Source organism: Trachinotus anak, unplaced genomic scaffold (genome assembly GCF_046630095.1).
Source record: "Trachinotus anak isolate AG129_WGS33_773 ecotype Australia unplaced genomic scaffold, CSIRO_AGI_Tana_v1 ptg000005l, whole genome shotgun sequence".
Classification (NCBI taxonomy): Eukaryota; Metazoa; Chordata; class Actinopteri; order Carangiformes; family Carangidae; genus Trachinotus; species Trachinotus anak.
This window is the reverse complement of record NW_027273856.1, coordinates 337,499-364,388: the sequence shown is the minus strand read 5'-3', so window position 1 is coordinate 364,388 and position 26,890 is coordinate 337,499. Positions and strand designations below refer to the sequence as shown.

Genomic DNA, 26,890 nt, shown 5'->3' with positions numbered 1-26,890 from the left:
TTCTGTCACAAGTTAGAAGACTTTTAGAAGTGTTTAGGTAGACTTTTGCTGCTAGGCAACTGACCTCTATTCTACCAGCCTCTATATTACATTGCACAGTCTTTAAAGGTGCTTTTGTTCAAGGGGACTTAATTCTTTCCCATATATATACTGTTCATGGGGAGCAATTTGAGGGTCTGTGATTTGCTCAAGCACACTTGAGCAACCTTTGGACCTGAGGAGCTGGGGATGGACCGCTAACCCTCCCTCACCAGTCTGCTCTACTGAGCCACATATAGTCATCTATGCGTTTTCTGCCTATTGGTGTTCCTGAAACTTGTTTAAAAAGATACAAGCTTACTGCTGATGTTTCACTTCATGAAAAGCAAAACAACACTTCCAGAGTTTTTGGAGCGTGTAGACTCTGGGGATTGAGTCTGCATCCTGATATGGTGGGGTTAAGTGGGGAAAAACAAAAGGAGGCCTTCCACAGTTTAACCTCATATTTCTGTGTGTATCTACACACACAGACACACTGCTAACAACTTGACAACTGTTTGTGTTGGTTTGAGGGGCTTTAACAATGTTGCAAATGATGCTCCAATAGCTATCGCTCATCATCAACTTTTAATGAAGTGGAACGGTTACTCAAGCTGCGTACATTTCCCCGCTGCTGAATTGACATTGTTTTGACAGTGAAAAATGCTAACTTCAGGAGATAGTATTGCTGGATGAATGTCAGCCTATTGTGGTTAATATCTTCAGCATTTTAAGATGCGCAAATTACAGCATGGGGATAGAGAGATTTAGAAGAGGGAGGAGGAGGTATGAACAGAGAGATAGAGAGCGGAAGAGACCGAGAAAGACAGGAGATTAACAGAAAGATGGGGAGCCTTTTTGTGTTTTCTACAGAAGCCCAATAAGATATTATTTCCCAGCTCTTTCCTCTTTAATAGAAAGTGGCCTATATAGCAGTGTAATGCCAAGCAGAGGCTCGCCCTCCATTCCTCTCTGTTAATCTCTAACCCATCTGAAAATAATGAAGACCAGCATCAGCAGTTTGTTTCCGAGATGTTTATCATACATGGCACACACACATCCACTGCCACACACACGCGGCCGGTAGACAGTGCATTTGTAGATTGGCGGAGCAATAGTTCTTGGTGATGGATGAGGTGATAGCTGCCACCGCCTGAGCCTTGGCATCATGTGAATAATTAAAGCCTGCCACCGGTGGAACAATTATACGCAGCCATTGAAGGATGAGGGAAGGGACAAGACGTGACACATGGTGAATAGCAGAATGTGGGGGAGGGCAGGTAGTCCTGCCACAAATTGATTTGGGGACCATGGCAGTGTTATCAACATTGGCCTTATTTTGAGCCGAAATATCCAACAAGTTGCTGTGAAAAGTGACCCCGATGCAATAGCTGAATGAGGCTATGTCCAGTGACTCATAATAACTGAGCACATAAAAAAAAAAAAAAGTCGCAGCAGCCTGAAGGTCAGCTAGCTTGTGAAGTCACCTGTTGAAGGTTACAGATCAAATAATCCGTGGTCCCAGGAAAGAAAAGCAGCCTATCCATTCAGCCACTCTCAGTAATCACACTGAATGTGCCCTTGAGCAAGGCAGTGTACTCGCCTTTAGTCCAGTGAGGCTGCTTAATTGTCAGCAAAACAAGCATGTGATTCTGTGTAAATTATCCAGTTTAATGAAAGCAATACATCAACCATCTGTCGACACAGGAGATAGAATTACATTCTAGTTGCAGTACTTTGGTTGCTGTTACAGTAGTCCAGTCTGTTGAGCATGCAGAGTAATGGTGGGTACAGTTAAAGGTCCACTGTGAGGAAATAAACAAATAGTTGTGTTTACATTCAGTGTTTCTCACCAAAACCTCTGTGTGCTGAAATGTTGAATGCATTTCTATCCTTTTCCTTCCACTTATTTTGACATTAGCCGGCAGTCAGGAGATTGGATGTTCAGGACTTTATCAAATCTAAATAGATCTGAAAGAGTAAAGAAATGCAGCAGGCGGATTAACAAGCGGAACCGTTTTTTCCTTTTGGTGTAAGGATACAAGCAAAACCGGGGCCCACTCACCACAGCATTGCTCCATAGCGCCACTAGTGCTCAGACCTTCACAGGGTACCTTTAATCAATGTTGCAAAACAAGTGTTAAAAGGCATATTTGAAGTCCAAATGTGCCTCACGACTTGAGCTGCGAGTCATCTTCCTGGCCTGAATATTTCACATTGCTTCACTTACTCACTCGGTCACCAGCTCGCTATCACACCAACAAAATGACCATCTCTGTTGCAGTGATGTCCTTGCAGATTAAGTTGCCGTTGGTCAAAGCACAGCCTGTGTCAGCTCACTGCAGATTGGTGGCACAAATGCTGGAAAAACCCGGCTCCAAGTGTTGGCACGAGCGAGGCTTCTGTTTTGACTGGCACATGTTAATGTTTTTCTATTGCTCCGTTACTAAAGGAATAGTGCAAAAAGTAGCACAGCAGGAGTTGAGATAAAACTAGATGTGATCCAGAAGCCAAATGCAACTATGACTCAAGTGGAGAAGGGGAGGTAGAGGAGGCTTGAGGAAAAAAAGAATGACAGCCCGCAGCTCCTGCCGCCCACCATGTCTTTAAATCTTTCTATGATCTGAAGAAGAAGAAGGCAAAAAAAACGAACAATAGAACCTTCAGCATAATTTATAACAGCGACGTTCGGAGCGAGCGCTTTGATGAGCTGCCAGAGTTCTGTGCATGTTCTCCAGCTTTTGTTTGCGCTTCTTCACTTCTTTGTGCGTCCATATGTGTTTTTCTGTGTTGCCTCCTCTCATCCATTGATATCAGCGAGGGGGAGACATATCAAGTCGCTGTAACAGCAAAGGAACAGTCAATTTTTGTCCTGTCTCTTCTTATACAGTATTCTCTCTTGTTTGTCTGCCAGTTCTTTGCAGACAAAAAGTGAAACATGTACAAACTTGTCCGTGGTGGTTGAGGTTTTTAGCCTGAATTTTGAATTTCTAAGCTGTATTGCTGTAAATAATGAAGATGTCTCATTTTGTTCTCCTCCAAGGGAATGGGACCAAAATAGCAATCATCATATCATGGCTCCTTGTAACTTGCTTTGTTTTACTCTCACATTATCTCTGCATCGTATCAGAGAAGACAAGGCACCTATTTTCAAAGCAGCCTGTTATATATTTGAGACATATATAGTTGCTACTTTTTAAAATTTTTGTCCTTTTTCACTACAGTCAGTGTTTAAATCCCAGTGGCGCGTTCCTCTAAGGTGCCTCATGCACTTCAGTTTGCAGGGAAATGCAATGGAATTACAGTTATTCTCTGCCACTTCCATTTTCCCTCCCCTGCCAGCCTGACTGACAATGCGGCCGCATGAACTGTAATTTTCCAGTGGCCAAAAATGGAGGCGTGTATCTGCTGCTGCAGCGGAGATTAAAAGATTAATAATTCAACAACAGGTCATGAATCAAGTTTTTTTTTTTTTCCTTATTCTTTTGCCATTTCAAAGGAGCGCTGTCACCTTCCTCCGGCCCTGTTGCTTCTGGTCTGTATTTAATTTTACCCAGAGGAGAAGAATTGACTATTTGTAATGTTTTGATATGAAGTATGAGGTCAGAGGAGCACGTTATTTCATTATTGACATAATTACAGCAGTCCTGCTAGAGTCATCACAGTTAACATGAACATGTAAGACACTTTGTTGAGTGCTTAAGGACTGTGTGTGGCCATGTCTGTCAGGGTCAAGGTCAATCCAATTCCTTTGGAGTGATACAGTTAGAATTCAATTGAGAACTAATTGACTCATCCATGAATTATCATCTGTGGTCATAATTTGCTGCCATAACCAGACAAATTGAAAAAAGAATTGAACTAAAGTCCAGCCACTGTCGGATATATATATATATATTTTTTTTTTTTTTTTACCGTTTTAGCTACATCCCTTTCTTGTTTTCTCTTTTACTTTGAATAATTCACTTGTTTTGGCCATCATGGCTGCTGTCATTAACACTGACAGCCCTCTTTTCTCCAAATTCTTACTGATGGTCATAATTTTTCAAACCCCTTGCTGCAGTCTATGTTTTGAAGTGCCTATTCCTCTGTGTCACTCCAGTCTCTCCCTCTTGATGTATATCTTCTGAGCAGGAGTATAAAGCTATAACCTCAAATATTTTTTTTTCTCTCTTCCTCTCTCTGCACTTTCTCCATTCATATTGACCATCCTCCCTCATACTTCACATCCCCCTCTCCTCTCACTCTATCTCTGTCATTGCAGTTGCTGGCTTCGCCTGGACACCTACTTCATTTGGAGTTTCATAGGACCAGCAACCTTGATAATTATGGTAAGCGTGTCCCACCCCCCCGTCTGCTCATTAACCCTACTTAGCCTGCGGGTCGTCGCTTAAATGGTCCACCGAGATCCCTTTTTCTAGCTCCCATCCTCCCTCTCTTCTCTGCCCTGTTGAGCATATATGCCACCGCCGGGCACGGAGCCGTCCAGAAAAACGAATGAGGGGTGTAAGGAATGGATTGCAGTTTGTCACCCTGCTGCAGTCACCGGCTGAGAATTTTTTTTTTGGGGGGGGTGGTGGTGAGGGAGTGAGAGACAGAGAGGGAGAGAATGAACTCTGCTCAGTATGCAGTGTTGGAGTAATCCGCACTGCGATTATGATTGATTCTGTTCCCGTTCCAACTTGTACTGTGCTACCTTTTTCCATCTCCTCCTCGCGGGGACACGCGCACACACACAGCCCTGGGAGCAGATACACAAGCATTATGCAAGAAGGACACACACATACTTTTGGTGTCTTTCCCAACTAGGACAGCCCTAATTTTCTAATAAAATAGCTCATTTATTGATCCAGCTGCTTTAAATCTGATGTCAGACTGCTGTTCATTGAAGTATTTTAGTTAATGCCAAGCTGTAAAGATTAGACTGCCACCAGAGATGCTCCTAATTCTCCAAAACACCAGTCGTAACACATACTTGGAAATGAGTAAATCAACTTATGAATATCCCTCACAAAGAAAACAAGTAACATTATGCTCATCCAATAGGATTATTTACTTCAAAAACCCCCACAATTTTTAATACATCTCTCTCTTGCCCAGCTACAATCTGGTTGCCAAATCCAAACATGAATAATACACTTTCACGCTCCAGTTTGACGTAATCATTGACAATGTGCGCCTCATGATTCACTCCTTTCACTTTTAGATTAACAAACAAGAGTATCTATGCTGGAGAGAAGGCTAGAGCTCAGATCCAACCCTGTCCCTGAGAATGTAGTGCAGGTCTGGCCATTTTACTATTTTCCTCTCACCTCGTATTAGGTGAGTGTCACCTGTGAACAGCAAGTGTAAGACAAGTAAGGCAAAGCTTACTAATTGCTGTCATTGTTGAGGAGTTATTCTGAAAAAGTCCCCCCTCCGCCATGCTGTGACCAGATTTGACTCATTTTCTACTTTTATGATTACGGACTCACAGGAAAAAAGAAAATATTGAGGTACGCCAGAGAGGGTCTGTTTAATGTACGTTTTTTTTGTATGCGTGTCTGGGTTTTTTGTGTCTTGTTTTGTTTTTTGATATCCAGCAGTCAAACATAAGTCAATTTTTTTAAATTGTTTTGTACTAATTGCAGTTCGTTTGACAAACGGTGCAAAAGTTCAACTCAGTGAAATGTGCTTGACTCAACTTCTGTGTTTTTAAGTTTCCACTTCTTACTTAAAAAAAAGAGAAATATATATAATGTATGGAAAACACAGTTAAAGGTTGTCACTGCTTTTGATAATGCTTGTGAAATGACAGGGAACATGATGTTATAAAGGCTGTAAGTTTTTCAAGCATTTCACAAATAATTTCAACCAATGCCCATTTTTTTTTTTTTTTTGTTCCCAGATGTAATAACTGTGCGAGAAAGCAGCAGTGTGTCACTTATTCCCTGTGGTTGCCTTTAAGTGTGAATATGATGAGACAAGTGTGAATAAGTCAGATGGAAAGGCTTCCTCATACAAGTATGCAGCTGTCCTGTTCCACCCTTCCCTGTTTAGACCGTTGTACCACCATGGTGGTTTCACAGGATTTTGCGCTCTGTTTGGCAAAGTGGGAAACCGAGTCTGGCTGGATTTGTGCTACAAAGTGCCCTGATTTAAAATGAATGGAACCAAAGCAGGAAACATACAAGCTTCATTCCTGTCTCTGTCTCACTCTCTCTTGCTCTCTGTCCATCTCTCTCCCTCACTCTCAGCTCAATGTAATCTTCCTGGGCATCGCTCTCTACAAGATGTTCCATCACACGGCCATCTTGAAACCAGACTCCGGTTGCCTGGACAACATCAAGTAAGAGCACTCAAATCACCCAGATATCTATTAATATGGTCCAGAAATAGCTCTCTTTGTGACGTTTCCTTACAGATGGAAGGAATGTTTCAGTATGAGTGTGATGGGCGTGCTTCCACCAAATGCACTCTGACAGCAGAACTGCACCCAGTACAACTCAGTTTGAGCTGACTTTCCCTCCTGTTTCCTTCAGTTTAACAAACTGAGCAGCTTTTGGATGGTACTCTGTATTCTAACGGCCGCTCCAGAGCAATTCACGTTGTCTTGCCTCCCCCTTTGATATTTTGAAACCTCATTAAAAGCACTTAAGGTTGTGAACACCCCAACCCAAAGGGCTGGGATTCTGAGCCTGCAAGGCAAGCACCTCCCATTATGCTGAAAGGTTATGTCAGGCAGGGTTAAAATCAAACAGGTATTCTGTTGTGTCTCCATCATTATCTGAAGAACACTGTTGTCTGCACGCGAAAAGGCCAGGAGACAATCTGACAGACCTGACCTGGTGTTATCTTGGTGTCAACATGCTGCCAATGAATATTCATATTGTGTGTGCGCGTCTGATGTGTGTTGGAGTCTGTTTATCTGCCTATGCCTGGCTGCTTTCAGATAATGTGGAAGCTTGAGGGACAATGATGATTATAAAACTTAGATACAAACTTTCTTGGGTGTTCACAGGTTTGTTAGTAAAACTTTAAACCTCTTGCTTTACATTTATTCTATAAGTGAAATTAATTTGCTAAGGTTGTACTAAAGTAACTAGAGTCAAGTTTCAACTAGTGAAACATTATTGTCAAAGCTTCAGATATTATCAAGCATCTTTGCTTGTGGAATAATGCTGATTAAATTTACTGTTACAGGACCCTACCATAGTGGTTTTACATGATTTACATGAGTTTACATGCTGTAAAGGGAAAAAATCTCAGTATAGCAGGGGAACTGCAGTGTTGGTTAGTAACTCTCAGTGGGTTTATAACTATGAGCACCTTTCAAATTACTTATTGTCATGACTTTTGATTATTTTTGATTAGTGCAGTATAACTATTGAAATATTACATCTTCAGTATTGGTGGTGTCTTTCTTGCAGTGTGCAGATTTTATTTAACAGACAGGAGTAGTAACACTTATGAATGTTACACCAAGATGTGGAAAATTGCAATTAAAAGTTGTTTTTGAGATCACGTCTCTTTCCCCCCGTAGAATGACACAGCATTTTCAGTCACTGTCTGACGAAAGCCCCAGCTACCTGGTGTCAAGGCAGAGTCACTCTGCAGATGGTGTAAAGTTGTTTTGCTGCCTGTTTGCTATGATGGATAAGGGTCTCTGCTCTGTTTTTGCTGTCTGCCTTGCTTTTTTTTAAGCCACTCTGGACACATTAGTCTACTTTACTGCTGGCGTTTCAGCTGTTTTTTTATTTTTTTTTTGTATCATCACATCACCGGTTGTGTCTCAGCACAGTGGCCCCTGTCTGCCCTGCTCCTCTCAGCACAGTGATACACACATAAAAAGATAATCTTCTTTGAGCATGATGTAGCATGCTTTAGCTGTGCCATGTCAAACCGTACTGTGCCAGTGTGTTTTTCCATCACAGATTCGCTGCAGGATGTTCCTGAGCCAAACCATGGTTTTAAGTGCTGCTTTTGAGCAGGACCAAAGTGTGTCTTGTACCGACATCACAGACACTTAGGAGACGGTCGACATTTAAACATCTTTGGCTTTCACTAGATTTGTTGCTTCCGTTCTGCTTTTTACAACTTTTTGTTTTGTTGTTTTCCTCTGATTTTACCAGCATTTTGTAAATTTAAATTTAGCCTATGACGTAAACACTGACTAAGTGGAGAAGTACTAAATTAAAATGGGTTGCACGACACACACTAGTTCTTATATAGAGATTAGTTTTTACTCAATACTTACAGTACACCCAGGTGTACTGCCAGGTGGAACTGTTGTGTAGTTAACAGAATTAATTGACTTAACTAATTAATTGAATAAGTTTGACACATCTGACCTGGGACTTGATAAGACACTGTTTCACTGTTGAGATAAATTACAAAATGTTATGTTAGTAACATTTAACCACCACATTATTAAATAACATTAGCTAAATTAGCATAACTGGGTGCTTCCCGCTTATACTAAATTACATAGATGAATGCATGTATGCATATGTAAATAAAACCTAAATACATTTGATTACAAGGATTGACAGTAAAGATGAAGTTTTTTCCCTGTTATCCCACTGTTATTTTTGAAAGTAGGCCTAATGCATACAGTATGCATTAGGATGATTGCTATTAATTGACAGCACTACAGATGTTTTCTAGTAAGCCAGGTATTCATAATTTTAATATTTCTGACTTAATGCAATAGGTGCAACCAGATCAAGGAAACCACTAGTCTGAAACTAGCTCATCATGGAAGCACTTTACACACAAGCTTAATAAGAGATTTATGAATAGCTGGTGCAACCCAATCGTGGTGTTATTGTTCATCCAACTGATAGAAGCCTCAATGTTTACCGATCCTTTTCCATTTGGCATGCTTTGTAGATGCTATAATGAGGTCCTCTACTTTCCTGCAATGTTAATAACATGTTAATCCAAACTCGACACCTCCTGCAGTGGCTACGTGGGGGAAGACCATTCATTTTCCATTCTCTTCTTTTTCATCAGATTCTGTTGAAATAACTGCCTGTGTGTTTTGGTCCTGTTAGAAAATATGAATCAATAGTATGCACTTTGCAGAAATGAAAGAACTGAAATTGGGTTATGGCTAGGGAATTGTGAAGCAGCTGCAGGAAGTGCTGACACAACCATCAAGGTCAGACAGGGAGGCTTCAGCTATAAATGATCTGAATCTAGGTTTGGGTTTTCTGTTTTTTTTGTTTTTTTTTTTTTTTTTTTGGTGAATCACTTTCAAATTCTGAAACACATGGACTTTTCCCATGTCCATCCTATCTGCTGAAAACAAGAGTTGACACAGTCCTCACAGTGTGGGTTCTGACAATAGAAAACCAACATGCCTAAGCAACAGATTCTCAAACAGACACGTGTGTGCTCATGTCACATATTTATATGTGCAAATAAATACACAGGCCCACAAGTGCTGTGCAACACCACTAAACTATTGTTCAGGGACATATTTGACATAAAGGTACCAAAAATTATTGAATTGAACTTAGTTATCTTAAGGTTAACACTGACTAATTTCCTTTGACTGACTACTGTATATTTGGTCCACCTTTTCCGAGGCCATTTATGTGCAAGATACATTGTGGTTTGCTCTGCAGAAAACTATTGACCGCCAGAGTTCTCCCGTGTCATATGATTTATAACACTGGCCTCCAATAATGTACCAAACAACTGACCCCCTGACCCCAAGGCTTACTGACTTCGAAACAGTCTGCAATGTTTCAGATCACCATTGGAAAATGCTTTGAAGCTGCGCTGCTTTTGTCAGCCCTCATTCATCTGACAGGTTTTTTTTTTCTTTTCTTTTTTTTTTTTTTTCAAAACCCTTTTACTCAACACACAACGGCACAGACACATTAAGAAAACGGTCCTGAGTGTTGTCGCCTAAACGATACGGCTTAGCTGAACATATCGTCACATCACCAGCAAGAAGTAGAAAAAACAAAATGACAAAAAGAACGAGTTTTTCCACTTTTAGCTCAGATAGAAATGACATGTATTCCATCCTTGTGCTCTCTAACTATTATAGTTGATCTTTTCAGAATCAGTATTGCCTTAGTTATTGAGGTGAACTGGTTTGATGATCATGATAGCAAGGGCTAATTAAGTCAATTTAGCTTAGTTTAATGAGGTGTATCTGCTTTTGTCTCATCTTTCTGCTCTTTGGTTTCTCTTTATGTTTTGATGTCACTTTCTCTGTTCGGATTTCATCATGCTGCCTTGTTTTAATATGAATGTTTCATCTCTCTTCCACTGTGTATCTCTTTCCCCCTCCCTGCTTTTCTTCTTTTGATTAGCACTGGCATCCTGCCTTTTTATCTTATACTGTGTTTATCTTTAACATCTTTCTGTTTTTCATCTTTCATTTTTTTCCCCCCTTCTTCATTTTAGCTACCGTTATTATGATGGATGTGTTATTGTAGAATGGCACTGGTAAGATGCAACATTTCTCAGTAGAGGGTGTAGAATAGAATTAATATTGTGTTTGATGTGTCCCCCCCCCCCCCTCCTCAGCCATAATGGAGACAGCAGCTGCCACTGCCCTGTGATTCATGGATTCCAACATGACTTTTGCAACCAGTGTTACTTTAAATACCAAACTTGCTTCAGAATGCAGCATATTTAAAACATGATAGACTGAACATTTTTTTAGAGAAAGGTATGAATTCTGTCTCCCTTCCTCTCCATGCAGATAAGAAACTTCAAATGAAATGTGCTAACGAGGATGATGTCAAAGATAAAAAAAAAAAAAAAAACGTCTCCACCAACATCAAAAACTTTGCACTATTGATGTCTTAAACACTTTGAGGTGATTAGCATTTTAAGCATACCTTTGGTTAAATAATTAACACCCTGTCGGGCTGATCACAGCACTTCCTCTTTTCCTCCCAGAAGCCGCCTATAAAATGACTTTATGCAGATTTAAAACAGGTTGAATTGACCAATTGCAATCTCATACATAAATGATCTGTGACATTGCAATGAATGGCACCTCTGCAAATTAAGTCATTTTGAAGGAAATTGGTGGTAATTTCATGCCACAGTCTGAAGTAGTGCTCTGACTTAAATTGCTCTATTTTTTACATTGCTGCTCGATGATTAGCACAAAGAAAGCTTCTCTCACTTTTTTGTGCCTCAGACTTGTAGAGGTGCTCTGCTGCAGCCCTCAGGCATGGATAGTATATCCATATATCGCAGAGCCATTCATATGCATCTGTGATTTGGGGACAAGCACAGTTGAGCCTAAGTGCTTAAATTGTTGTATTAGATATTCTAAAATTTGTTTGAAATATTTAATTAGAATAATTCATCAACTATTTCCAACCTAATGATGCCAAGAATATGAGAGGATCACTGGGTGATAATGTATCAGCAGCTTTCAGGCGTGCATCAGTCCTGGCAGGATAAAACTCAACTGAAATGCACCCTCTTCATTTGTAAGTGAGCTGTGATGCTTCTCAGTGGCTGTTCTGCTGTCTCAGAAGTTTTTGCCTTGAGGCTGCTACCATGCAGCCCTCAAATTCATCCTCATATTTTTATCTGATAACTCCAGAAGAAGATAAGCCGTGTGCGATACGAGTCGTAGCCTCTTCATATCCTGTCCTCTCGGATGCATTTCTTATGACCTCTCGTGTCTTTATCATCCACCATCCTTCGAACTAAACTGCCACTAGTTAGAGGGCAGTATTTTGTTCTCTTTGTGCCCACACTGCTTGTGTTTCTGTGTCCATTCCGGGGGCAATCGCCTTGATGAAGTACCTCTCCCACCAGGTCATTAAGACAGCCCTGGGAAAGTTATGTTTAATGGTTGCCCTGGTGAATTCATAAATCATTTATTTTGCCGCACACCTGGCCCATTTATAACATCTTAAATGCAAAGGTCTGCCAGCATTTATGAGGGGAGCTAGATATTTCTGTGAACCGAGATAATTATGGTTAGCACCTGTGAATCACTAACAAATCCATTCCCAAAACCGTATGAATGTCTGACCTTGATGTTTGGATGTGGATGCTGTGAATGTAGCTTTAATCTCCACTGCCAAAAGAAGCCATCTTCCTTCTCGGCGTATTGTTTCCCTCTTCATGTCTAAATTTGTACATTGTATTTGTGGCCACATGTTTTTTGGATTACACCTCTCCGTCTCTTTGTTATGTGATTTGATTCATTTCTGCCTGTTTTTCTTTTTGTTGTTATTTTCCTCTTGTCATGTTGCTCAGCTATCAGGATTATGAACCTGAGATCAAGTAAGACAAAATTGGAAGGGCCTCCTTTTCCCATAATGCCATCTCTCATGTACTCCTCCATATGAACAAACTGGGACCCAAATCCATCTCGCTGCCTCTCTGAATCATTAACATCATTTATTGTGGAGTGCTCAGTCATGTTGAAGGCTGCATTAGTGTGCACACAGCACTGCTGTCTTACATATACATGGTCTGCACATCTGACAAGCAAGATTAGTTTTAAATGGCACCTGTATCTTCGCAGTGCACTCTCTAGAAATATTAGGACTGTAATGTAGATACAGCACTCACATTTGTCAGCGGTAGCCATATTTTTTTTCTGTCTGCATCCATCCATAAGAGCACATTTGTTAGCCTCCCATTTATTCAGACCTCCATTATCATATATGTGAATGCAGTTTTATGATTATCTATGGCTTTCTAAAATGGGCAATGGCATTGCCAGAGAGAGTGCAAATAAAGAAAGGAACAGGTCTCTAAGAGAAGAAAGAAATCCATTGTCTTTGTTTGTTTTGTGCCATTTCTCCCTCTCATAGAAAAGGCCTTGATTTTTAACTTTGGATGGAGTCCTCTTATTTGTGCCTTAAGCTGATTTCTCTTGGATATATATAATTCAGTGGCAGCAAACACTGCATATAAAGTTGTGACTTTTAAATCAGCCATCTAGTGTCACAGAATGTTGTATTTTGGTGCAATTTACATAAGTTCAATTTTTGAACATGATAACTTTGTCAAAAGGATTATAAGATGTCTGTTTCTTAATATTCCAGATCATGGGTGATTGGGGCCATTGCCTTGCTATGTCTGCTGGGCCTGACCTGGGCCTTTGGCCTGATGTATGTGAATGAGAGCACGGTGGTCATGGCCTACCTGTTCACCATCTTCAACTCCCTGCAAGGAATGTTCATCTTCATCTTCCACTGCGTGCTGCAGAAGAAGGTACAGATTCATTCTTAAGACTCGCTGTGTTCCTTGACAACAATATTAAACTGTTAACCTCTCAGACATTGCATATTGTGACATCAGTTGACAGGACATATTACTAAATTTATATCATGCTTCAGCAAACATGCTGGAAAGTGAGAAAATGCCCAGAGACCGGTCTAATTGTTGGTCTGCTTGTGCTGTGTCTTTGTTTTCATTTGATTTTCATACAGGTGCGCAAGGAGTATGGAAAATGCCTTCGCACTCACTGCTGCAGCGGGAAAAGTGTGGACAACTCCATTGGCTCTGGAAAAGGCACCGCTTCTCGTGCTCCAGGACGTTACTCTACAGGGTCACAGGTGGCAGGACACTTTTCATGCCCCCGTTTTTTATCCTAGTTGTTTTTTTCCAGTTCTTTCTTTCTTTCTTTACCTGCTTCATTTACTTTGGAGAGTTTACTTAATTTACTTTTCTTTTTAGTAGGGCTACACAATTAATTGAAATATGATCAAAATTGCAATATGACCACGTGCAATATTCAAATGACAGCATCTTTTTTTTTTTTTGATAAAGACAACATATGTCACATTGTTATGCGTTGTTAGCACCAAAGGGGGACGCCCTGGCCTAGAAATCACATTCTCCAGACGTAAAGTAACATGTTTGTTTCAGTGGAAATGAAATGCTTCCAACGTAAATCGTAATATCTGCCAAAATAATCACAGTATGTTTTTGGGGTTTTTTTGCATATCGTGCAGCCATACTCTTTAGCTATGGATTACAAGTGAATCTTGTCTTAAAATACATTATGTACATGATTTCCAACAATTTAGCCTACATACAAGAGCCAAGAGAATAGCTGGTCCTAAATAATACACAGATATCACAGAACAAATGAGAAAGGATTTCAGAGGTGACTGTGTGTGTATGCCTGATAGATTTCAAGGAAGCGCAACAAATGTCCTTGTAGTGCTTGTTGAGTTCAGCATTCTCTAAGTACATAAAGTCAGCCTGCAATTCATTTTACTGCAGCAGGTCTGGGCTGCACACTGGCACAGGAACACTGACTCACTGACTAAAGTACCGGCTCGAGCTTTGTGAGGAATTTGTTCTTGCTCACGACACATTCAGATATGACTGTCTCTGCCAAGATAATGTGAATTCTCTGCTCAAGGTAGTGGTAAGTCTCCTTGTAAAGTAAATTGTCAATCGATTCCTCCCACATTTACACGAAGTATAGGATGAATTGCCGTGATACACTGTAATTGAACATCATATCCATATTCTAAAGAGTGTCATTTCCTTCCAGTGTTCAATTACAAATAGTCCTCAGAGTCAAGCATACAGTGGCAACCCACGATACAAGCTGGATTCTGCATACAGATCAAAGCCTTTAATTATACACAGTGCTTTGACAAGATTGCTCTAACCTCATGCTCAGTTGCTTCAGATGAGTGAGACAGGAATGGAAACACTCACAAAGACGTGGTTGTTTATTGGTAACTCTGAGGCAACTAAATGAATGTGCAATCAGCAAAGTACATGCTAACCCACTGGCTATGACAGATGAAAAAAAAAAAAAAAAAAAAAAGGAGATCGCAGTGTCATTTTCCAGCCATCTGTGTCTCCAGTGCTGGGGACAACATGACGTAGGGTATGTTAATGAGATGAGCTGTATCAGTATGTTGCTGTTAGAATATATGAGCTGTGTGTCATCTGGGGTTGATGTGTAAGAGGTGGCAGTATTGATCACAACACCTGCGCGTGGGCATATTTCACTTCATTTACTGTATGATGTGATGATTAAGCTTTCATGAATAAATGGCATTCTGCAATGGAGAATTTCAGGGAGAGATTAGACCAGGTCCAAATGTAGCTAATGGTGATGGAAGGGGCAATGGCTTAATTAAGCTGAAACCTGTCCGAGCCTTAAAAGCATTGCTGCACTGCATGGACTTTACTCTTAAAGCTGTCCTGTCAGTTGTAGCTTGGAGCCCTATTGTGTTATATTTTGTATGTGGTTCACAGTAGATTTGTGTAATGGTAGTGTAGAGTGCAGTGTCAGGGGTCAGCCTGCAAGTGAGTCATACTCTTGACAGGTAAAAATAGAGGGTGATTCCAGTTTATGACATTGCAGGTGTTATTCTTGACTGTTGGCCATTGTTTCTATCAGTTGTGATAACGTTGTCCTCACTGCTGTGATCTGATAATGTGGGGATAAGCAATATGAGTGGTCACACAGAGCCATTTATTTGGAGGTAAAACTGATAATAAGCGCACCCGGAAAAATAGCTTATAATCCCTCATTGCTCAGGGAAAGTGTGAATGCACACAAGTACAGTTAAGTCAGGAAAATAATCAAGCTTTATTTAATTAAAAGATTGCTGCTGACCCCATCAATTAGATAGAAATATAGAGATATGATCCTATAAATAGCATCACTCAAGGGAGCTGTAGACACTGCTGAGGAGCGTAGACTGCAATAAAAGCAGACAGGTGAAACAGGTAATGTGGTTTACATATCCTTAAGATAAGATGATGATTGGAGTTTGGAAAAAGCCTATGAACAAATAACTGAAAAGTGGACCCTCAAAGATGGAAAGTTTGGGTAACAACTTTGTCATTTGCCTTTGCTCCAAATAAGTGTGCTTAACTTGGGAGTCTGATTGTCTGATGTTGCCATGCTACCAGATCTCAGAAATGACCTTGCTTGAGTACATTGTTATTACAGTTCTTAAAATACAACTGATGACCAAACCAACAAAGAAAGGACGCAGCTTGTAATAAACCAGCATTTTTTTTTTTTTAATTAAAGCATTTCATCATGTAACATTTTGCATATTATTTTCTCTTCGACATCACCAAACCTGTTATATATTAATCTGAAATCTTCTACCAAGCCGCTCAGGCAAAGGATAGGGAGCATTCAGCTCTGTGGTTGGCTAGCCAGCCCCTTAGCCTGAGCAACAGCCCATGGGACTCCATCATAATTAACCAGAATGAACCCTCTCAGATTGAGCCTTTGCAACCCGACACACAGATTCGGAGAGCTTGACTGATGACTTTATTATTGACTTCACCTATCCCAGTACTAATGCTCATCTTTAACTGGGGGTTACTTATCCCACAGCTGACATGTTTCATGGTTTAGCTGACAGCTGACAGTCTGTTGTTGTGCCTCATATCTTAGCCTTTATTGCCTTCAAAAGGAGATAGGGAGATAAATATTTGTAATAAAACATACTAATGATGTTGTTGTTTGTCTCTGGATCATATTAATTTAACTTTTCCTCCACGTTCCTCTACATTTTGCTTTGTAGTTGCATTGCTGTTAGTGTTCAGAGGGAATATTCAGATGTGTTTTGACATTGTCTTTTGTCTCCACAGAGCCGCATCCGTCGAATGTGGAATGACACAGTCAGAAAACAGTCCGAGTCCTCTTTTATGACCGGCGACATCAACAGCTCTGCGTCGCTCAACAGAGGTACTTGGTCCTGCACCAAATATTTTCTTAAACAACTCCTCAATACACTGGCCTTCACCAGACTACACAAAACTTTGACTAGTTTCTTGATTTAATATGACACAAAGGCTTCACGGTATCAAAAGCCTTTTTTTTTAACAAGTAAAGCTTTCAACTACAAACCTCAACCCAACATCTGAAGTCAAGGCTAATCAGTCATTTCACAATTGCTCAAAATAATTAAAAATCCAAGTAAAAGACAGATTTTCTTTTACTTAGCTCTTAATTATCACCAAATATTGAAAGAAATGTATAAATATGAGAAAAGAAATGCATCAAAACTGCTGTCGATAGACATGCAACGCTCCAATAGCTGGATGTATTTGTCAACATTTTTTGCCTGGATGAAAGAGAACGTGATCGCGAATACAAGGCAGAGATTGAGAGGATAAAATCCTTTGGTGTCATACTGCTTCAGAAACTTGTTTATCACGTCTGCTATTTTGAAGCATCAACAAATCATTTCCACCGTCGAGTCATTTAAAGGAGTATACAGTGACAGAGGATTTAGACTTTTAAAGACATTTATCAAAAACTTCTCTAAACAATGAAGATTGCAGGAAAGTAAATCTCGGTACTGAACATCCTGCATTTAAACAACTGTAATGTCAGTGCATGTGGTAAGTGTGCAAAGATTAATTTTTTTTGCCTCTCTCAAGCCATGCAGCATTGTGCCATCTGACAGCAAAAACCTTGAAACAGGAACTGGGCATCCTGTCAGAAAAAAGTGCTGAATAAAAACCTAAAAAATCAATTCAGTGGAATTCCCTCTCAGGAACCTGTTAATAAAAAGTATTTTACCATAATGCATTTGACAGCGGCACAGTGGATAGAGTTAACTTCCGAGCCTCTCAGGTTATACAGAAAATAGATACAAAGCTGCATCACATCAAATAGCAAATAGCATCCTCGCTGGCATCCCTCCCTAACACTCTCCCCAGTCATCACATCTCGTGTTGGAGGGCTCCAGTTCCACACTGCTCGTGATCTAAATTCGCTCTGGGCGCCTGCACGCGTAGACACTAATGCATAGTTAAAATGATGGATTAATGTTCGACACAGGGAGGAAGTGTCAAGATCTCAGTAATTAGGCCCTCGGCTTAGCACCATCAACAGATACAGCTTTTATCCATTGTGGAGAGGCTGAACTGGAGTGGGAGGTGTGGTGGTAGGTCAGGGGTAGGAGAAAAACCTACATGGATGTTCCATAAAGACAAAGGCGGAGCTAGAAATTATTAACGCACTTTCTTACCCCTGACTTCTTCCCAGGCTGAATCTGATAGAGACAACACTCACAAATCCTCAAGAGTGTGCCGCAAAGTGCGTTCCGCCGTTCCAAGCATCATAGGGAACAGATGCAAACAGAATTGCACTCTTCCGCGCCTGCTCCCATGTTGTTATTAAGGAATTATGTGTTGAGGAGCGGATATTTCTTGCTGATTTCTCCTTTTCATTCTCCACAAGCCCCCACCAGCTCTCCCCCACCCGCGCTTTCCCTCACACGTGAGGGAATGAGCTTGCAGCTGACACTCTTGCTGCGCTCCTCTCCAGAGCCGTGTCATGCAATCATCCTGATAGCGTTGCATGTTCAATTTATCCCAGCATTCAGGATTATTGCTACACAATCAGCACAGTTTTGGAAATTGTCCAATTTATCAAACGCAGACACAATAAGTGGGGGATCTGTCACTGGGAGAATTTAAAAGGGGCTGCTGTTTATGGAATACACTGTAATTAGGGCAAGCAGCAACAGCAACAACAAATTACTGTTTTTTTTCTTTCTTTTTGTTTTTTTTAATCAAAACAACACTGATTTCCAAGCAAGACCATATTATGCCTAATTAATACTAAACTAGAAATATAATAATACTGAAAGATGAGCCTAAATCAGCAGTGCTGTAATTCATTAAGCATAAGCATAGTTTTCCAAGATAGAAAATATTTCTGCAATTAAAATTCCATCAAAAAGTATACGACCAACTTTGAAAAGATGAGAAAAGTCACAGGTCATATAAAAATCTCCACTGGTATGACACATTCAGAGCATTTGAAAATACAGTACACTCCGCCAGGGGATCTAATTGCTGTGTACTGGTACTTTGGATAAAAGATGTTTATCCGCTCTGGCATAGTGCAAACTGGAAGTACATGCATGTATCGTCCTCATAGGTCTTGAATTAGGGTTCTTTAAAAATAATAGCATCATATCATGTTGACAGGGGGGAAAAAATCTTGTAAATAGGAAATGAATGCAAGTCCCAAACATTTTCAGCATACTTGACGTTAATGTATTCAAACACTTGAAAATAAATTATTTTTTATCACCACTGAAGAAAAACAAACATCAGGGAATCTGCACCATTCATGTTTCAGGTTGCAGCCTTCAAATCTGCAGCTAATCACGGGGCTCAGACTGTGAAGGTTGCTTTGGTGTGGTAGTATGTGGTTGGGAAACTGATGAGTCATTCAAGCAAGATCCTGGCAGCAAGTGTCTGAGGACAAGCATCACATAAATAGAAAATGAGCCTGTGTTCTGTTTGTGCAAAGGAGGCGCGGCTGGAGCAAAGTAATGACCATCTTGACTAAAGAGAGGATGTATCACTTTATTCAGGGGTTATTTCAGCACCAGCACATAGAGAATTAAACTAAATATGAACTTTGCTCTTTGAAGAAAAGGAAACAATATACCACTTCAGCTCATAAGACTGGCACCGCCACAAATATATAATAATAATAGTGAAGCATGGACGCATTAGTGAGGCCTCGGGCACCCCCCCCCCCCCCCCCCTTCACTCTGTTGTTCCGCCTCTCAAGCTTTCCATTCTCACATGCCATACATGCAAATTAGAATAATAACAGTAGCACATTTAACACTTGAAAGTCTTGGTTATTTTTGAAACAATAATAGATGACTCATTTCTAGTCGGCGACCATTTTGCCGGCTGACGTGATGACTATTGCTGCCAGATTTCAGCAGCTGGAGCTATCTAGCTAATGAAGCTAACATTAGCTTCATGAGTCGAGACTGTTCTGTAAAAAAAAAAACCCATAGGTCGTCTGCGCAAGCAGCTCACTAAGACCCGAGGTGAGACCTTAGACAGGAGCAAGAGTGGGAGTTAGGTGATGCAATATATAGAGACAAAGCCACTGTAGGAGGAGGTTGGGGTGGATGTATGGGCCAGACTTTGTCCATCGGCCTATAGCAAGAATTTGGAGCACTTTCTTTTTAGTTTATTAGTTCAGCCTCAAAGACCGAACAGTGTCCTGAGTGGTTATTGTATTCTGTCCTGTTTGAGTGTAGAAATGTAGCAGTTCATGTGTTGTGTTGGCCATGTGGACGCTTTTTTTCTTTGTATTTTATGTCTGTTGGTACTTGTATGCTGCCTGAATGTGGAGCACAAAAAGCGGGCTTAAAACTAATGGCCGGCATCAACAATGCAATTAATTAATACACTTTCCATCGGTCCCATTAGCCATGTCAGTTCAGCTCTGCCACTTTCATGTAGCAAAACCCCTCACATTAATGATCATGTGATCATTTGGATGTTAATGGCTATCACTGCTCAGCTGCATCTGCCCAACTGATATGAATGTTCTCTCTCTCCTCTCTCTGTCTATATCTCAATTTATTTTCCCACCTACCTTCTTCTGACTGTACACTCTTCTTCTCTTGTTTTTTTTTTTTTTGATCTCACTCTGTCTCTTTCTGGCTGCTCCAGGGGCTATGGCTAACCATCTTATACCTAATGCACTCCTACGTCCTCATGGCACTAACAATCCCTATAATACATTGCTTGGGGAATCGGCAGTCTATAACAACCCTCTGGGCATGTACAACACACAAGGTGTGCTAGCTTCTTTTCATTCTTTAACATTGTGGCTGGGGCAGTGTTTTTTCATGTCTAGTCCTGCAGAAACGGTGAGGTTGCACATCTATGTTTCTGCCCAGAATAAGAATATTATTGGAGAGCTAAAAGAAATGATTTTGCACTCAGCTGGAATTCCTGTGTTCACCCTTAAAGGTTTTTACAGGGCTTTAATTAAAAAACACTGCTCTATATGTTGTGTGTTAGCATTGAACGAACTATAGCTTTATCACAAAAATCCCACAGGTTTGTTCTGTGGGGTTTTTCATTGGAGGTGTGTCTTGGCTTCTGGTAAGGGCGTGCAGTTTGGTTCAACTCAGTCATGGCTGTTTGGCCGACAAAGAGAAGAATCCTCAAAAATCAAGAATGTGTGCCCACAGGGAGCCGGATACATCCCCAGTCATCTATTTTAAATGTGCTCTAATGTTGTCAGTGAAGCTTGCGTGCCATGTCTTCTGTCTCTCTGTTTTTAGTGTCAGCACTTTCTTTTTAAAGCGCTGGTGGATTGTCAAACAATGTTGTTCTGTGATAAATGTCATTGAATCTGATGTAAAAATCTAAATCACAAGTCACTTATTCTGCATAAAAAAATAGACTAAAGAGCAAACATGAGGGCTTCCATTACTTTGATTCTCTCTGTGTTTTTGTAAATATAATTCCTCCTTCAGTGGAACTTTACAAAACTAAATCCCCTTATTTAATTGTAATATTAGAAATTCATAGTTTCAAAATGTTGGATAAGTCAACATAAATTGGATCCACACATTACTTGGAAGGGTTCTTGAAGGGTTTTTATTTTCAGTATACTGTCTATTACACTGATATAAATAATAGATCTAAGTATCAGAAACCACCTCTGATCAGCCACCTAGCAATCGACTTTTTTCTGGGTTCAGCCTGACTGTTGAAATGCTATTTTTCCCCCTATAGAGGTGTTATTTCTTTTTTTCCCGACACTCAGCAGTCAATATGAGATTGCTGTAACTTCAAGAGTCTGTAAAACTGAGAAACTTGTATAAAACAGAGATAAAAACTCACAGAGAGCTTTGATCTTTGGATAATTTATGTATTTGATACAAGCGCTGCAACGGAGCTCTTGACAGAGGGCTATAATTCACTAACATTACCACAGATGTAAAATAAATATCTGGAATGATGAAAATGCTAATGCTTCAAAAGATTTATGGGCGCATTTGACGCTCATGTACATTTGCCATGTTTTACTCTAAGGATCCTGCAAAAAGACGTCTTATCTTTTACTTTTGTTCATAGATAAGTTGTGGTTCTTTCTGTGTTTACACAAAATTTTGCATGGTGACTTAAAACAGTTTCAATCTAGAAATATTTTCTTGATGCATCATCAGCATACTGTATGTGCACATTTCTCTTTCTACCTGTCACTGTTATGCTTATTGTGTTTTCTTTTCTTCTTTCCTTTCCCTCATGCTGTCCCTAAAAGAGCCCTACAGAGAGACAAGTATGGGAGTCAAACTAAACATTGCTTATCAAATGTAATTGACTTTGGCTTTACTTTCTTTTCACTCGGTGCTGACAAAGGGGTAATGAAAAAAACTGTAATTCCCCTTGGAAGTAATAGTATTCTTTTATGACAAGGGCCCTCACCATTTCAAATAGGCCTGTAAAAATCAGTTTAAATCACAACCTGAATTCCACTGATATTGTCGTTTGCACAGCCAGATGTATTTTAAAAGAAAAGGCTTCAGACAGGCAAATACCCATTGGCTCATTTAGTATCACGCTCTCAATAAGCTAAACCAATTACAGTCCACATTCAGACTCACCTCAACATTTCATAAGGCACATCGATATAAATTGATCAGAATTCTATTCAGTGAATATTGAACAGCTGTGCCTTTGTTCACGCACTTATTTAATTATTATATTTTTTTTTAACCACTCACTTTGATCAAGCCAATACTTTCCTTGAAGGTCTCAGAAATGTGTCTTGTCGAATTTCCAAGAGGTCAGACTGTGGACTTGACACTTTTAACAAGCTGGTCGTCCTTGTCTGAGGTAGTTTGAATTATCCTCAGAAATATCCTTTGATGTTGATAGCATGGACTTGGTCTAATTTAACAAATATGAAATCTATATTACATGTTCATGCAACAGGAAAAACAAAGTCTCCTTCCTTCCAGTGTGGTTTGATTTTGAAGTAGTTCAACTAATTAATGTTTAGAAATGATGGGTAGTCATGTTCACCTGGATAAAGCATATAAATATATGTTTCTTTTCCCCAGTATTTCACTGTTAAATTGCAATGCTCATATGGGACAATATGGCTGGGGTCCAGATTTACAGCCGGTGCTGTGGTCTGTGTTTACTTTGTGAAGTGTGAAATGCATGGCTGTTTCTTTTTTTTTCTTTTTTTTTTTTTTGTCTTTGCTTGCTCAGTGCATGAGCTTTGTGTCTTTGTGCTGTGCGTGGGCATGTGTTGTTGTGTGTCGTACATATATCAGTGTTTTCATCATTGCCATAGAAAAATCAGTTAAATTTAATGAAAAGTGAAATTGGGTCTTAGAAATGTTTTTATAACAAGGTAAGTGTGGATGGAGCTCATTTGCAGTATATAGGCTTTTAATGTAAACACAGTGCTTCATGTCTTATCTAATCCGAGTACTGTGGAGTCTTTATTTCCACAGAGTGCTCTTTATAGAATTGTGGATGACACAAAGTGATGCTGAGGGTGCTTGAGGGTCAGAATGTATTCCACAATAAAAGGGCTGCAGTTTTTGATGGATGTAATTTGTGTTTGTAAAAATGGCTGACATTTAGCTGTGGCAATTATATCCCATCAGATTTCACCCTTCTCATTCGCCCACTCTACCCCCCAACCCAACCCATGTTTGTCATTCCAGAGGGAATCCTGAACAATGCCCGGGATACAAGTGTCATGGATACTCTACCACTGAATGGTAACCATGGCAACAGCTACAGCATTGCCAGCGCTGAGTATATGAGTGACTGTGTCCAGATTATTGACCGGGGCTATAACCACAAGGAGACCACCCTGGAAAAGAAGATCCTAAAAGAGCTCACCTCCAATTATATCCCCTCCTACCTCAACAATTCCCACGAGCGCTCAACCGAGCAGAACCGGAACCTCATGAATAAGCTGGTCAATAATGTTAGCAATGGCGGCAAGGACAGTGGCTACGGGATGGGTTTGGGAGTGGGGATGGGCATGAATGTCGCACTCGGCCTAGATGACCACTCCACGTTTGGTCCACACCACGATGAGGGCCTGGGCCTGGAGTTAATCCGCGAGGAGTCTAATGCCCCGCTGTTGCCTCAAAGACCACCCCCTTCTCTGCAGGCAGTGGACAACCTTCATAGTCACCTCCACCAGTCAGTGCCGCCACCCCTTCCACTGGCCCACCACCCCTTCTCGTCCGCCACCACCTCCTCCTCGTCTCGAAGGAGAATCCCCCAGGAGAACAGCGAAAGTTTCTTTCCCTTACTCACTAACGAGCACACCGAGGATGAGGGCTCGTCACCTACCCACAATCACCAGAGAGACTCCCTCTACACCAGCATGCCCATGCTGCCTGGCCTACCTGATGTGTCTGCAGAATCTGCTGATGGCTCCAAGGATGGAGGGGATGCCAGGAGCCCGGAGGCCAGCTCAGACGACGTTTACTACAAGAGCATGCCCAACTTGGGCTCACGCAACCATCTGCATCAGCTGCACTCCTACTACCAGCTAGGACGTGGCAGCAGTGATGGCTTCATTGTGCCCCCAAACAAAGAGGATCTATCTCCAGAAGAGGCCCACCAGGAGCCCTCGCACCTGGTCACCAGCCTATAGGCCCAAACACCCCCCACTACTCCCCCTCCTATTACAGTAGTCCTTCTCTCCCTCGTGTCCTCTTGTTCCATCAGTCGTTGGCAGTGGTAGCCTTTCTTTTTATTCTGTGTTCCGAAGACTGAGGCGGAGCAAATAACTGTTCTCTTGCTGTTACTGACCACAACCAGGATAATTATTGCTATGTATGGGGGCTAATTTGTGACTATTTGGTTAGATATTGCGGGAATCTGTTGATGTTGTGTTTCCCTCCTCAAACCCTGTGTGGTTTGGCGTGTTTTGTCTCAGTGTGAAAAGAGACAATTACTCACACAGGATTTTTAGGTCTCCGAGATATAGTCAGTCACAAGGAACTGCATTGCCCCAAACTATACAAGTCTAAACAATAGACTTCACCGGAATAAATGGGAAATTTAAAAAAGGACTATTTTATTATACTTCTGTATCTATATTGACTTTTTGAAAGATTTTCTTCCTCTTTGGTGAGTTGCAGCACATTTTGTTTGCTGAAGTGTCCCTTCAATGAAAAAAGAGAAAAAAAAAACAACAAAAAACAAACAAACAAAAAAACACACACATTTTGAACAATTACCATGAAGGATTGATCGTATGCTTTCAAGCATAGCTGTTCTTTTTTTTCCTTTCATTTTACTGTAATAACAGTTGTTAAAAGAGGGAGAAAAAACTAATAAGAGAATTATGAGATATTTCTATGTAATTGTACAGATAACTAGCTTTGCACATAATAGTATGCTTTTTTGTTCCGAGCAAACCCTTTGTCTCTGTAAATGTAGTGGTTAGGAGCAATTTTGTTCTGTTGTGCTGGCCTTTCTGGGTTTCTGGTACCAGTCTGTTTTTTTTGTTTTCCTCTTTTATAACTTTCCAAGAAATGACCATCTAAATAGAAAACAAAATAACGCAAAAAATATCACTACAAAACACTTATCGTGCAGGCATTTTTGTGTAAATTATTCACCTATGTTTCCAGGTCTGTTTTCTGTTTCTTTCTGTTTCTTTTCCCCTTTTTTTTTTTTTTTTACTGTGTAGATAGCAGAGCTCTGATTCACAGATCGTCAAGGAGACAGAGTCAGTCCAACTTAATTATGAGGTGTCCCTCAGAAAGGTTCATAGTGCATTCTGCATCTCTATTGGCATTCAGAAAATGCTTGTGCTTCTCAGAAAGAGAAGAAACTGAACATTGATGAGCACTAGGCACTTGTACAAAAAAGAAATATGGCTGTTTTACTTATTAAAGAAAGTGCTTTTTGAGTGAAAAAAACTGGAAGTGTTTTCTTTTTCTTCCTAGAGGAGAAAATATATTTATTTATTTGTTCAAATAAACAGTAATAAAATGGAGAATGGGAGTAAGTTTAGTGGCACAGATATTTTTTATTATTGGCTATGATTATGGCTTCATATTTATTCCTTTTTGTATTGGTTTCCAAGTTGAATGACCTCATAACTAATATTTGTTGTAACAGTGAAACTTGTTTGCCAACAAATAAATTACTGATTAAGATTCATCTCTTAGCTATGACAAAAGTTCTGGTGATTTGTCTTGGAAGACGTTTATATGGATAACAGTGAAGGACCTCCAGATGATGGAAAGATCAATTCCTTTTTTTAATTACCAGTTAATATCCCTCATTAGCCCTCTGTCCATTTCAGTGCCAAATAAATTTTGCCCAGCAACAGTGGATGTGCTCTGTATGCTCTGGTCTGCTTTACACTAGAAGCAGTGATTTCATAAGCTGTAATAAATATTTCAATATCATTGCTTGTGTAACCAATGGATTCTTTACGGAGACTGTATGTTTAACGTGAGTGTGATCAGCTATGCAGGGGTACAAAGTCACCGGGGTCAGTAATCCTGGCAGAAGACATGAAGAGAGGTAAGCATGCTCTGTCCTACAGTACATTTTCTTGCTTAGTGCCATTGAAACTAAAACACAAAGTGCTGATGGTCATGGTCACAATACAGTCAGCATATTCTTCACCAATAGAGAAAAAAAAAAAATTAGGAAATTATACCATTATTTCTTGACTTTAAAGGATCTATTTTTAGGTTTTGCTTTTGCTATGTAGCCAGCATTAGCATTAACAGCTGTTTACAAGTTCAACAGCAAACTTCAGTTCTTTACTCACCAACAGCTGTCTCCAGCGATGGAAAACAACAACGTTAACTCTTGTCTCTATCACATCTTTTCTACGACCTATTCTTATACCTATTCTATTACCTATTCTTTTCTATTATCTTTTCTTTACTTTGCCGTTCAGTAGCACCACTCTCTTTTCACATAATATTAACAATCCTAAGGGCGCATTTATACTGTGTAGCAAATTACACTTCTCCAGTGTTCTCCTTTTGATGTTTACTCGAGATGTTGTCGTCCAAATGATTTTGGTTTGAGAATTTTTGTTGTGGAGCGAGAGGTGAGACCACAAAGAAACAAAACATTTCAGTCCCACAGCTAA

At 40.2% G+C, this 26,890-nt stretch overlaps 1 protein-coding gene across 9 annotated transcripts in view; it reads left to right on the top strand.

Annotated features, from left to right (window-relative positions):
* Window positions 1-26,189, top strand: part of LOC139621274 (adhesion G protein-coupled receptor L3) — a 205,386-nt gene extending 179,197 nt beyond the window's left edge. For 3 of the 9 annotated variants that reach the window (XM_071477567.1, XM_071477568.1, XM_071477570.1), the window contains 8 exons: window positions 4,283-4,349; window positions 6,255-6,346; window positions 13,047-13,215; window positions 13,434-13,559; window positions 16,588-16,684; window positions 20,443-20,568; window positions 22,049-22,066; window positions 23,469-26,189. In XM_071477567.1, the coding sequence (XP_071333668.1) occupies window positions 4,283-4,349; window positions 6,255-6,346; window positions 13,047-13,215; window positions 13,434-13,559; window positions 16,588-16,684; window positions 20,443-20,568; window positions 22,049-22,066; window positions 23,469-24,418 (1,645 nt within the window). In that variant the 3' untranslated portion in view covers window positions 24,419-26,189. Of the gene's footprint in view, window positions 1-4,282; window positions 4,350-6,254; window positions 6,347-13,046; window positions 13,216-13,433; window positions 13,560-16,587; window positions 16,685-20,442; window positions 20,569-22,048; window positions 22,101-23,468 lie in introns of all 9 variants that reach the window. The other 6 variants (XM_071477574.1, XM_071477573.1, XM_071477575.1 and 3 more) reach the window with 5 other exon arrangements.
* Window positions 26,190-26,890: the final 701 nt, after the last annotated feature.